We start from the raw sequence: 14191 nt of genomic DNA on the forward strand, positions 1-14191 counted from the left end.
TCCCTTCTCAGATCTCAACCTCCGTGTTGGGAGATCCACTGCTCTCTTCAAAGCTGTCAGACAGAGTTGTTCGCGTCTGCACAGGCCTCTGCTGCCTCCCCTGTTGTTTTTTAGCTGTGCCCTGTCCCCAGAGGCGGAGTCTACAAAGACAGGCAGGTTTTCTTGAGCTGCTGTGAGCTCCACCCAGTTGGAGCTCAGCAATGGCGGGCGCCCCTCCCCCAGCCTCGCTGCTGCCTTGCGGTTAGATTGCCGCAGACTGCTGTGTTAGCAAGGAGGGAGGCTCCATGGGCATGGGACCCTCCTGGCCAGGTGTGTGATATATTCTCCTGGTGTGCCGGTTTGCTTACAGTGCAGTATTGGGGTGGGACTTACCCGATTTTCCAGGTGTTGTGTGTCTCAGTTCCCCTGGCTAGGAAAAGGGATTCCCTTCCCCCTTGCGCTTCCCAGGTGAGGCGATGCCTCGCCCTGCTTCAGCTCTCACTGGTCAGGCTGCAGCAGCTGACCAGCACCGATTGTCCGGCACTCCCTAGTGAGATGACCCCAGTACCTCAGTTGAAAATGCAGAAATCACCGGTCTTCTGTGTCGCTCGCGCTGGGAGTTGGAGACTGGAGCTGTTCCTATTCGGCCATCTTGCTCCATCCCCCTCAATTTTATTTTATTTTATTATTTGAGATGGAGTTTCACTCTTGTCACCCAGACTAGAGTGCAATGGAGCCATCTCGGCTCACTGCAACCTCTGCTTCTTGGGTTCAAGCGATTCTCCTGCCTCAGCCTCCCCAGTGAGTAGCTGGGATTACAGGTGCACACCACTATGCCCAGCTAATTTTTGTATTTTTAGTAGAGTTGGGTTTTCGCCCTGTTGGCCAGGCTGGTCTTGAACTCCTAACCTCAGGTGATCCATCTGCCTTGGCCTCCCAAAGTGCTAGGATTACAGGCATGAGCCACTGCACCCAGCCCATTTCTAGTATTTTAAAGCAGTCATTTCTACATCAAGAAAAAGTCTTTATGTTTTTATTTTGCATCCCTAATGGCTGCATTTTCCCTGTGGAAGCCCTCGCATTGAAAGCAGGTTTAGGTTCTAGAAATTTTGTTTGTACCCTTAGAAGGAGTAATCAATTTACCATTTGTGATCTGAGCTTTTTTTACTACTAAAATCTCTCCAATTGCTATACCTTTGAAATGAAGGCTGCCTTACTTTACAGTGCACAAAGATTACATTACAAGTGAGGCTGTAGAGGCAGACTCTGAAATTCTTTTCTTGCAATGCAATTATTTATTTGTCCTGGAGGAGGTGGTTCACTACACATTATTTTGAATAAACTGAAGGGTTGAAAATATCGGTGCTGGGAGGGTGAGATGAATTGATTCTGAAATGGCCAGAAGTCACTTGAGGACAAACTCAGGAAATGTAGCGGGTAAGAAGAGGTAGATTTCCTCGTGTGGCTCAAAGCCCTTGCAAAGAGGGGCTGCAAAAATCCCTTGAGCTGAAGCAGCCTCACTGGAATAAGCCTCACTGGAATAAGCAGCCCCTTGGAATAAGTTCCAAGGGGACTGCTGGGAAGGGAGTCCGTCATTTGGATATACTTGTTTTACTTAAAGTGTTAAAAATCTGTCTCTTTATATTTCATGTGAAAAAGATCCAGAGAAAACTGCTTCAGTGGATTTATGAAGTCTTTTTTTTTTTTTTTTTGAGATGGAGTCTCTGTTGCCCAGGCTGGAGTGCAGTGGCATGATCTCGGCTCACCGCAACCTCTGCCTCCTGGGTTCAAGTGATTCTTCTTCCTCAGCCTCCTGAGTAGCTGGGACTATAGGCATGCACCACCACGCCCGGCTAATTTTTGTATTTTTAGTAGAGACGGGGTTTCACCATATTGGCCAGGCTGGTCTCCAACTCCTGACTTCATGATTTGCCCACCTTGGCCTCCCAAAGTGCTGGGATTATAGGCATGAGCCACCACGCCCAGCCTTATGATCTCTCTGGGGACAGGGAAAGGATGGATTCCTCATCTTGTCTCCAGGTCAGTTCATCTTCTAGGGCTAGCCAAAGTAAAACAAGAGGTCAGGTCTGGTTGGGGTGTTGTGGGGTGGAACGGTGGTCCAGGGAGTCATATGCCTGGAGACTGGGCTATTGCCGCTTCCACCATTCCCTTCTCCTCATTGTCCCTGGGTTGTCTGGTGGTATATTAAGCATCTAACCCAGTGCCTGGCACAGAGCAAGTGATCAATACATATTAATTAACTTGACTTGAGCGATGATTTATGGTGTGGAGGAAACAGCGTGATGCCGAGGACAGGAGAATTATAACTTAAATTGGCTGGCAGAAGGAACAAGGACAGGTCTCCTCACTTCTTTTAGAATCAGTTTCCTGATATCCAAGATAGGGTTTTGGCACTGGTGATTGTGAGACCTGGAAGAGCTTGTGCTTCTGGTCGTGGTGATTCTGTAGAAGGCACTGACCATGCTGAGGCAGAAGTAGCTTGCTGGTGGTCAGAGTCCAGGGACAGAAGCTACCCCATTGGCAGTGGGGACCAGTGAGAGTTCGCTGCCCCTTCAGTGATGCGGACTGTTCTTTGGGCTGACGTCTGAGCAGGATGACTGGGGCAGGGCTGGTGGCCCGGGAGACAGGAGCACTAACAACCCCTGACTCTGCTGTACCCCTTTCCCTTTCCTGATGCAGATGACTCGCCTGGAAGGAGATCATGAGACACAAGGCCACAGCATGTCTCAGACATGTTCTCTGTGCTAGCTTCAAGGGACCTAGAGATGCCTCAGGCAAGGTCCCTGATGATTAGCAGCTGACCCAAGCCATAGGGCAGGGCTGGTGGCGCCGGTGTTTCCAGGCACAAGTGAATGTGCATCATGGCCAGTGTGTTTTTGAAGCTTTAGAGAAGGCAGACGGGAGGAAGTAGATCATGGGGGCAGGGACAAGTTATTGACAGAGTAGCAAGGATCTGGCATCACAGCACAAACAAATAACCTGGGCGTGGGAGGGAGGAAGGGAGGCCGGGAAAGGATGGTCTCTGTGTCATGGCAGGGCCAGGCTTTGGGGCACTGGCAGGTTGAACAAGGAAGCCTGAAGGTTGCCACTGACTCTGTGTGATCTTGAGCAGGTCCCTTAACCACTCTGGGCCTCAGTTTCCCCATTTATAAAGGGAAGGTGTTGGGTTAGATCAGAGACCTTTCAAAGTGGGGATGAGAAGAAGCATTGAAGGCAGATTCTGGGCCTTCTTTGACCCTCCCTCTTCTACACTGCGTGGCTTCTCCCCCAACCTGTTTTATATATTGTGTTTCTATGTAAATAATGTGGTTTTTTTGGTGGTGTTGTTTTCTGTTTGTTTTGTTATGGATTTTTTTTTTTTTTTTTTGGTTAAAGCTACCAGTCTGAAGACCTTTAAGGTCCCTTTTGATCTAAACAGCATAGTGCAGCAGCTCTGGGACTGGGCAGTGGCAGCTCACCTGTGTGATCTGGAAGGGGCTATTGCTAACCTGGCTCTAGGACCACTGTAGCTCTCTCTCCTCTCCAGAGCACGGGAAAGGGGGTAGGAGTGGAGTTGGGACTGGGGATGGGGAAGTGGGTGCAGATTTCTTAGTGCAACATAGGCCTAAAAGCTTCCTCACAAACCTGTTTGGTAAAAACCTGGGCACCATGAGGCCCTTTCAGACCCCAGAATGTGTCTTTACTTGAGACAGTGAACCTGCCCTGGTCTGAGACTTCTTCCTGCAAGTACTTCCTCTGAGGCACCAAAACCTGCGGCGTGGATTCTGTGGGGCCCAGTAAAACACACCTGCATGACCTCTGTGGAATAAGGGCTTGTTCTGGCTCCGACACTGACTAGGTTACCAGCTTTGAGCCTCAGTTTCCTCATCTTAAAGTGGTAATAAGAATATCCATGCTTTTTGTGGGTAAAAATAAGTGAAGTGCTGGCATACGATAAAGACTTATCCAATGCCTGTTCCATCTGCCCCAACACCTGTGCCTCCTCCTTCTCAGCTTTGCTTTGTTTGTTCATGACCATGCATGTCCACAACGTGCTCCTTCTACAGAATGCCAGGTGTGGCAGAACAGGTGCCATGATAGCAAATAAGGGAAAGAACAAAGAATAAGAACGAACTTCTTCTAAATGCACGTTAGTAGGAACATAGAGTCATTTATTCATCTCAGATGTGCAGAGGGCCTCCTGTGTGCCACACTGAGCTCATTAGGAGGGGCCGGCCCTTCACACTGGAATAGTGTGTGAATTTCTCTATTGCAGTCCCAGTTGAGAAGCCAATTTGTTTGAGAACACATGGACTGAAGAGGAAGTGCTCATTCATACAAGGCACATTCCACGGATGTCACACTCTCCTGGATTGTCCTTGGTCTATAGGAAATGGTGGAATGCATTCTAACTGCCTAAGAGTGATCATTAGAAAAGCATGATGTGGCAGAAGGGGTCCAAGCTTTGCCTGCTAAGAATTGTATGAATTTGAGAAAGTCACTTCTTCTTTTCTTTCTTCTTCTTCTTTTTTTTTTTTGAGATGGAGTCTTGCTCTGTCGCCCAGGCTGTGGAGCTCAGTGGCACAATCTTGGCTCCCTTCAACCTTCATCTTTTGGGTTTAAGTGATTCTCTTGCCTCAGTCTCCCGAGTAGATGGGATTACAGTTGCATGCCACCACGCTTGGCTAATTTTGGTATTTTTAGTAGAGACAGGGTTTCACCATGTTGGCCAGGCTGATCTCGAACTCCCGACCTCAGGTGATCCACCGCCTCAGCTTCTCAAAGTGCTGGGATTACAGGCGTGAGCTATTGCACCCTGGCTGGAAAGTCACTGCTTATCTCTAAGCCCTAAGACAAATTTTCTTGTATGTAAAACAGGATCATAATATCTATATCCTGGGTGGCTGTGGGAATAAAATGAGATCAGGCAAGGATCTGCTTCCAGGCAAGTGCTCAGAAAATGATGGCTGTTATGATTTTTGAGCATAGCAGAGGACAGAGGGTTATGTTCAACAGTTGCCAGTGTGGGTGATGTGGTCTGTCCTCGGTGGGGTCCTGCCCTCAGGAGTCATTAGCTGAGATCCTTCGCCCAATGAGAAGGGCTCGGACTTCCCCTGTACATCGCGATTCTGGAGGCTGTAGATGACGGGGTTCAGCATGGGGGTGACTACAGTGTACATGACAGTGGCTACACGGCCCTGCTCTGCCTCATATCGGGATGTGGGCTGGAAGTAGACTGCAATGACTGTCCCATAGAAGAGGCTCGCCACAGCCAGGTGGGAGCCACAGGTGGACACAGCCCAGAGCCTCCCAGAGGCTGAGGGCAGCTGCAGCACAGCAGCTGCGATGGCCCTATAGGAGGTGAGAATGAGCAGGAAGGGAGTGACCACCACCGTGGTGCCCTCGGTGAAGGTAAGCAGCTGGATGTGGTGGGTGTCGGAGCACAAGAGCCTTAAGAGAGGCTGGTGGTCACAGAAGAAGTGGGGCACTTGGTGGGAAGCACTGAAGGACAAGCGAGCCATGAGCAGGATATGCAGGAGGGAGTGGACGTGGGACACCAGCCATGCCATCCCCACCAGAGCTGTGCACACGGCCCGGGACATCCTCGTGGCATAGTGGAGGGGGTGCTGGATGGCCACGTAGCAGTCATAGGTCATGGCGGCCAGGAGACAGCTATCAGTTACCCCCAGGGCAAAGAAGAAGTACATTTGGGTCAGGCAGCCGGCCAGCGAGATGGAGTAGTCATGGGCCAACAAGTTGGCCAACATCTTGGGCACAGTGACGGAGGTGAAGCAGAGGTCAGCGAAGGACAGGTGGGCCAGCAGGAAGTACATGGGTGCATGAAGGGCTGGACTGACCCGGATGGCAGCCACAATGAGTCCATTACACAGGAGGCCGACCACATACAAGAGCAAGAACAGCACAAAGAGAGGCCGCTGCTGTCCAGGACTTGTTGTCAGTCCCAATAAAATGAATGGGGTTCCCTCTGAAGACTCATTGGCAGCCTCCATGGCAGGCTGGTTATTCACTTGGAACCTCAAGGGCTCCTTTGTATTGATGGGTCACCCCCCTGATGTCTAAGGGAAAAGGTGAGGGGATTAATTGTGCAAGGCTTCCTGGCCATGGGAAAAAATCAAGAGTTTAGAGTCAGGTAGCCCTGGTCCTTACGCACAGGTGTGACTGTGGGCAAGTCATTTCACCTCCCTGAAACTTCTTTCTTTCTGGGCCTTAGACTTTCAATCTGCGAAATAAGAGAATCAAAGTAACTCATCTTCAAGGTCACGTCCAACTTTGATAGTTTGTGATTTAAGCAAAAATAGAACAAAAGATATTGCACAAGATTTAGATCAGGGAAGGAGGAAAATATGAAAGAAAAGATGAAACCGAGAGAGGTTCGACACAGAAAGATCTGACCAATGGACATTTATTTTGGAAAAGAAAGAATGAAACCAAACCAAGATGGAGGAGAGAAACATAAGAAAGAAACTCTAGAAAAAAAAAATCTGAAGAGCACATATGTTTACATTGAAATGAATATGAACCCACAACACCTAGACACAAATAGTGGAATTTTAGAACACTGGTAATGAAGAGGAGAATCTAGTACTTCCTAAGGGCATGGGGTACAATGAACTGATGATATCCATACAATTAGATTGCCATCGAGTGTTTCAATTCAACAGTAGATTATAGAACACAGTTTAACAATCTTCAAATCCTGAGAAAAAAATATTTTGAACTTGGAATTCTCCACTAAGCAAAAATACTACTCAAGTGTGAGTAAAGAATACAGATATTTTCAGACTTAAAACACAAAACAAGGCTGGGCGTGGTGGCTCACACGTGTAATCCCAGCACTTTGGGAGGCTAAGGCAGGCAGATCACCTGAGATCAGGAGTTCGAGACCAGCCTGGCCAATGTGGTGAAACCCTGTCTCTACTAAAACAACAACAACAACAACAAAAAACACACAAAAATTAGCCAGGTGTGGTGCCACGCACTTGTAATCCCATCTACTGAGGCAGGAGAATATCTTGAACCCTGCTGAGGCAGGAGAATATCTTGAACCTGGGAGGCGGAGGTTGCAGTGAGCTGAGATTGTGCCACTGCACTCCAGCCTGGGTGACAGAGCGAGACTCCATCACACACACACACACACACACACACACACACACACACAAAGCAATAGAATTTGAATGACTCCTCATATCCCTGAAAACTTTCCCTATGAAATCAAACACTTTCCAAGCAAGCACCAGGTAGATGCACATCACAGTGTGAGAAACTCGTGTGGACAGATGGACACATCTGCCCAGGCATAGCAACTTGACTCTTAAGGACAGAGGCAACTTGTTTTCAGTGTCTCAGTTTTTTTCCTGTCTGAACTTCATTGCAGAAATCGGGCAATTCTCTAAGAAGGGAATTGAAGTAACAGAGGAATTTTAGGGCACAGTTTTGTGGAAGACTATATTGAAACCATCTTTACAGGGAAATGATCTTTTAATTTATTTCCACATCTTTCTCTATTAAAAAACCGTCAAATGAAGGACCTCCCTACCCTATTGTATTCCTTTTTTTTTTCTCCATTGGTTAAGAAGAATCTCTGGTGTTGCTTTCTCTAAAGCATCTTTTCTTAAGCCCCTAATTCTTTCTCACTTTCCGAGAGAGGAAGAGGATCAGGATGATTGGGCAGGATGGAAGGGGAAGTCTATTTATAGAATTGCTTTTGGGAAGTGGACCTGCTCTGACCTGTGTCTAAATTGGTCCCAATAAACGTTCAAATATACAAAGGTGTTTGTAGAAACATTCAAATGTAGTTGCAAACACACATGCAGGCATGCAGACATGTGCATCCTCAAGCTGGTCTCTGCAAATACATAAGCACAATCAGTCATGTACAGAAATGTGGAGCCAGCACATGCATTCACAGCAAAGTAGGCAGACAACCATTACCTCAGGATTCAAAGGCCAAGATCATTGTACACCTGCACACATGGCCAAATGCAATCACAAAATGGCACTAAGGCCAGAGGGTGACAATCATTCACATACTCCTGTTGATGGAGACATAGCGCCATGCACAGCTGCTGTGACCCATCAAGCACATTCGCGTTCTCACTGACTGCCTACTGTGTGTGAGCACTCTACCCCGTGCCCATCCATGCATGCCCAGGCACACCCAATCCCCTCATTGATCATACAGTCACATCTTTGCACATAGCCTCACAGCTTCACATACACAGCTGCACTCACGTAGGCTCATGGTGGATCACGGCAGAGATGTGCCACGCTAAAGGGGCATATGCACTTACACACTGCCTCCTACCCCCTACGATGAAACCATTGTGCAGTGATGATAATATACAATCACAGCCTTGCAAACAGCACATACTCTCATACTCACACATATGACTTGTGCAGACAGTCACACACAGGAAGACAGATCTGCACACTCTGCAGCCTGGACCCTTGACCCCAAGTGTACCCTCTGGGTTCTGCACATCACAGGAAGGAACAGCTGCAGGGCCCAGGAGTGGCTTGACACTGGAGGGTCTGAGGAAGGAATGATTGGCCATGCTTATGGGGTTTAGAGCCCTGGGAGCACCTTAGCTTTTCCCCAGAGGCAACAACCTCTTCTCGTAGCCTTCATCCCTGGGGAACAAGGCAGCTTGACTGTGGGGCTTGTTATCCTTCCTTTCTAGGGACCAATTTGATGGAGAAGGAGGTGATTGGTGCCACCTCTAACTCAGGGGACGTTCAGGAGCCCTGTGTACTGCAAAGCTGCTGCTCCTCAGCCCCTGTCTTGTGAAGATGAGAGAGAAGGGTCAAGTTGACCTCTCGGCCCCAAGTAGAGTGACCTGGGGATCCCAGGTTTACAGCTGTAGCTTCTGGAGCCAACCCTCCTCTCACCTCACCTGTCACTGTCACCTCTTGGTGGCTTCTTGTAGGATGTGTGGAGTGTGGGAGGAATTGTGCCCCTGGTGACTGTGGCAATCACAACTACTATCAATGATCTCAATTTGTAGAGCTGTGTTTGTGAGAGCGATTGTGCCTCTGTGCAACTCAATTTGTCCATGAGCTCGGATGTGTGTCCCAGTGTGCAGCTGCATCTGTGTCTGTGTGGGTGCCAGACCTATGAGAGTGTTTCTTTAACAAGGAATATTTTTTTTTTTTTAATTTTACTTTAAGTTCTGGGATACATGTGCAGAACGTGCAGGTTTGTTATGTAGGTATATATGTGCCATGGTGGTTTGCTGCACCTATCAACCTGTCATCTACGTTAGGTATTTCTCCTAATGTTATCCTTCCCCTACCCCACCACTCCCAACAGGCCCCAGTGTGTGACGTTTCCCTCCCTGTATCCATGTGTTCTCATTGTTCAGCTCCCACTTATGAGTGAGAACGTGCAGTGTTTAGTTTTCTGTTCCTTTGGTAGTTTGCTGAGAATGATGGCTTCCAACTTCATCCATGTCCCTGCATGGGACATGAACTCACTCTGTTTTATGGCTGCATAGTATTCCATGGTGTATATGTGCCACATTTTCTTTATCCAGTCTATCATTGATGGGCATTTGGGTTGGTTCCAAGTCTTTGCTATTGTAAATAGTGCTGCAATAAACATACGTGTGCGTGTGTCTGTATAGTAGAATGATTTATAATCCTTTGGGTATATACCCAGTAATGGGATTGCTGAGTCAAATGGTATTTCTGGTTAGATCCTTGAAGAATTGCCACACTGACTTCCACAATGGTTGAATTAATTTACATTCCCTCCAACAGTGTAAAAGTGGTCCTATTTCTCCACATCCTTGCCAGCATCTGTTGTTCCCTGACTTTTTTTTTTTTTTTTGAAGTGGAGTCTTGCTCTGTCACCCAGGCTGGAATGCAGTGGCACGATCATGGCTCATTGCAATCTCCACCTCCTGGGCTCAAGCAATTCTCTGCCTCAGCTCCCAAGTAGCTGGGATTACAGGGCCTCACCACCATGCCTGGCTAATTTTTGTATTTTTAGTAGAGATGGGGTTTCACCATCTTGGCCAGGCTGGTCTTGAACTCCTGGCCACGTTATCCACCCACCTTGGCCTCCCAAAGTGCGGGGATTACAGGCGTAAGCCACCACGCCCAGCTGTTTCCTGACTTCTTAATGATAGCCATTCTAACTGGTGTGAGATGGTATCTCTTTGTGGTTTTGATTTGCATTTCTGTAATGACCAGTGATAATGAGCATTTTTTCATATGTTTGTTGGGTGCATAAATTTCTTCTTTTGAGAAGTGTCTGTTAATATCCGTTGCCCACTTTTTGATGGGGTTGTTTGTTTTTTTCTTGTAAATTTGTTTAAGTTCCTTGTAGATTCTGGATATTAGCCCTTTGTCAGATGGGTAGATTGCAAAAATTTTCTCCCATTCTGTAGGCTGCCTGTTCACTCTGATGATAGTTTCTTTTACTGTGCAGAAGCTCTTTAGTTTAATTAAATCCCATTTGTCAATTTTGGCTTTTGTTGTTGTTGTTTTTGGTGTTTTAGTCATGAAGTCTTTGCCCATGCCTATGTCCTGAATGGTGTTGCCTAGGTTTTCTCCTAGGGTTTTTATGGTTTTGGGTTTTACATTGAAGTCTTTAATCCACCTTCAGTTAATTTTTGTATAAGGAGTAATGAAGGGGTCCAGTTTCAGTTTTCTGCCCATGGCTAACCAGTTCTCCCAGCACCATTTATTTAATAGGGAATCCTTTCCCCATTGCTTGTTTTTGTGAGGTTTGTTGAAGATCGGATGGTTGTAAATGTGTGGTGTTATTTCTGAGGTCTCTGTTCTGTTCCATTGGTCTGTATATCTGTTTTGGTACCAATACCATGCTGTTTTGGTTACTGTAGCCTTGTAGCATAGTTTGAAGTCAGGTAGCATGATGTCTCCAGCTTTGTTCTTTTTGCCTAGGATTGTCTTGACTGTACGGGCTCTTTTTTGGTTCCATATAAAATTATAGTAGTTTTTTCTAATTCTGTGTAGAAAGTCACTGGTAGCTTGATAGGAATAGCATTGAATCTATAAATTACTTTGGGCAGTATGGCCATTTTCACAATATTGAGTCTTTCTATCCATGAGCATGGAATGTTTTTCCATTTGTTTGTGTTCTCTCTTATTTCTGGTGAGGAATATTTCTAATAGGACATTAGGTCTTTATTGAAGCGGTATGTGTTTCTGGGTGTATACTGCAGTATGAGGGAAGTGAACCTGTATGTACCATTCCAGGTGGGAATAGCTTTACATAACACTGTTGGAATAACCAGAAAGAATGATTCTGAATATATAAATTTCCAATGACTTGCTATTGTCTCTTAAATAAAGTCTAAATTTTCTACCTAATATTGAAGCCATGGAGTGTTCTTCTCATTCCCTAATTTTCAATCTTCAAACTTCCCTCTACTTTCCTAGCATACCCCCTCAAGTCAGTTAAATTGGTCTCCTTAGAGTCTTCCACTTATTATACTTACCCCTCATGCCCCTGATGCATTGCCTCTTCCCCTCAATTTCCACCCATGTTGCAGGGCCCAACTTATTTTGTGCAATGAGTGCCCCAGTCTTCCCCATCTTCCTGTCCTCACTGCCTGCTTTAGTAAGTGGTGTTGAAGGGAAATGTTTTATCAGAATTGGGCACATTCTTATGGGCATCTCACTTTAGGAGGGGTGATTTATCTCTCTTCCTTCATTCTCCAGGTTGGGCTCTGTTACTGTCTTCCAATCCTTTCCCCTTCCCTCTTGTTTGTTTTCTTTTCTATCAAGTAGGCCCAGTATAATAGCCTGAAACTTGATATTTCTTTTAGCTGATTTCTAGGATTTATGTAGTTATTGTATCTGGCTGCTCCATGGATGCTAAATATGTGGAAGGAGCCATGGCCATCCTGTAGGGCCAAGGTGATGGGAGGGGCCTTATCCCTCCAGAAACTTTTCCACTGATTGTGGCAGCTGCTGTATGTCATGAGAGCCTAAGAACTCACAATAAAGAGAAAGGATCATAGAGGAGATCTTTGAGTCTTAATGTTAAATTTGGGGTAAGCCTTACATTCGCAGTCCTCAGGTTGCTAACTCTTTTGACAATGCCTCCAATTTTTGTCATGGCACCTGAGATGCTATGGTGATAGGAGGCAAGAGGAGTTGGGGAACTGGGAGAGGATGATTGAGTCTTGTGATGAGAGAAGGGGTTTTATTTTATCTAAGTCTTTTCAAAATGTGCTGAATTTGGGAATTTTACCTTTTCTCTCAAGATGCTGTTTAATCAGGAAATGGGGTGACCAATTATCTCGATTTGCCCAGGACTGAGGGTGTCTTGGGACATGGGACTTGGAGTTTTAAAACTGGGACTGTTCGGCGGGTACGGTGGCTCATGCCTGTAATCCCAGCACTTTGGGAGGCTAAGGCGGGTGGATCACGAGGTCAGGAGATCCAGACCATCCTGACTAACACTGTGAAACCTTGTCTCTACTAAAAATACAAAAAATTAGCTGGGCATGGTGGCAGGTGCCTGTAGTCCCAGCTACTCGGGAGGTTGAGGCAGGAGAAAGGCATGAACCTGGGAGGCAGAACTTGCAGTGAGCTGAGATGGCGCCACTGCACTCCAGCCTGGGCGACAGAGTGAGACTCCATCTCAAAACAACAACAGCAGCAACAACAACAACAAAACAAAAACAAAAACAAAAACAAACCAAAACTGGTACTGTTCTGGGAAAACTGGGGTGAGTCAGGAAACCTGTAAAGTTCTGTAAGGTTTGAGGAAACGGTCTTGTCCACATTCTTCTCTTTATTAGCCTGGAACCTCCAAGAATGCCATAGTTACCAAGAGGGAGGGTCTCGGTCCTGGCAACAAGGGGCATCTTCTTCCCACGCAGCCAGGTCAAAGCCTTCAGTTTTCCTGCAGTCTACGTGCCAGGTGGTTGATTTCTCCTTGAAGGGAGAGTATAGAGGGGCAAGGCTAGCACCTGGCTGGGGCCCGAGGAAGAGACTCCATGGGCAGCCTATTGAGTGAAGCATTGTTTGAGTCCCTTACCTTTCCCACCCTTGGCCTCACCTCAGCCATAATCAGGGGAACTGGAGGAAGGATCAGGTAGAAGCTGACACTTAAATCTGACTATGCTCCACCTCTTCTTGGAGGCTCTTGCCTGTAACTCTTAGGGTCCATTCCTGTCTGCTTCTGCAGAGAGAGGCTTCCCAGGGAGAATGCAGTGCCTTGGGACTTGCCTATGTGTAAAAGAGTCATGGAGACAAAAGAAATCTGTCAAAATTGTGAACTCTGGGTGAACAAAACTCCTAAGAGCTCTGGGTCTGGGAGGCCCTCCATGACTCAAGGCTTGGGGCAGTGTAGTTACTATTGCCCAAGGGGTCAGGGTTATGGCATTCCCTCTCCAACTCCAACCCTACCTCAGTGCTGGAATCTTAACACCAAATAGTCATGATATTAATCCTACCCAACCACATGCAAATCCAGGCATGCTCATAACTCTTAAAGAAACTGAAATTCACCACCAACCAACCCCCACCCTTAGGCTTTAAGTAACATTATTTATAACCCCAACTAAATCTTAAAGTGACCACAAGCATGCCAATTTGATACCTAAAATACTGTTATGCCTAAATTTCATCTGGTTCTGATCCCAGCTTACCTGTAATAATAACCAGACTGTGACTTAAACTTACCACAAACATTACCCATACACCAACTTAAGTCTAATATGAACTAAGCTCTAACTCCAATTTAATTGAGCAATACAAATGAAATCTGAACTCCAGTCTTATTTAGTCTCCTATTCTAACACTAACCCTAAAATAATTGTAATATTTCTAACAAGATTTATCCAAATTCTTTTTTTTTTTTTTTTTTTCTGGTCAACCATTTTTGTTATAGTTTATTTTTATATAATTTCAAACTTACAGAAAAGTTGCAAGAATGATACAAGGAACTTCCTATACCCTCTTCCCAGATTCACCAATTGTCTACATTTATCATTTCGTGTGTGTGTGTGTGTGTGTGTGTATGTATGCATGCATGTGCTTGTGTGTTCCTAAAACTTCTGAGTAAATTAGAAACATTGTGTCCCTGTGCCCATAAATATCTCAAGTGTATCTTTTAAAAGCAAGGACATTATTTTACAGTTGTCAATATCAGAAAATTGAACATTGATACAATAGAATTATCTAATCCATAGCCTTCTTTTTTTTTTTTTTT

The 14191-nt window shown here is 46.0% G+C and overlaps 1 protein-coding gene across 1 annotated transcript; it reads right to left on the bottom strand.

Moving 5' to 3' along the window:
- Positions 1-5003: 5003 nt before the first annotated feature.
- LOC105504127 (olfactory receptor 1K1) lies at positions 5004-6016 on the bottom strand. Its single transcript, XM_011931419.1, is given in 2 exon segments — positions 5004-5090; positions 5093-6016. Coding segments are annotated over 2 exon segments (948 nt in total). The 5' UTR covers positions 5991-6016; the 3' UTR covers positions 5004-5040.
- Between the last annotated feature and the right edge of the window lie 8175 nt (positions 6017-14191).

Source organism: Colobus angolensis, unplaced genomic scaffold, assembly GCF_000951035.1.
Source record: "Colobus angolensis palliatus isolate OR3802 unplaced genomic scaffold, Cang.pa_1.0 Scaffold9, whole genome shotgun sequence".
Lineage (NCBI taxonomy): Eukaryota > Metazoa > Chordata > Mammalia > Primates > Cercopithecidae > Colobus > Colobus angolensis.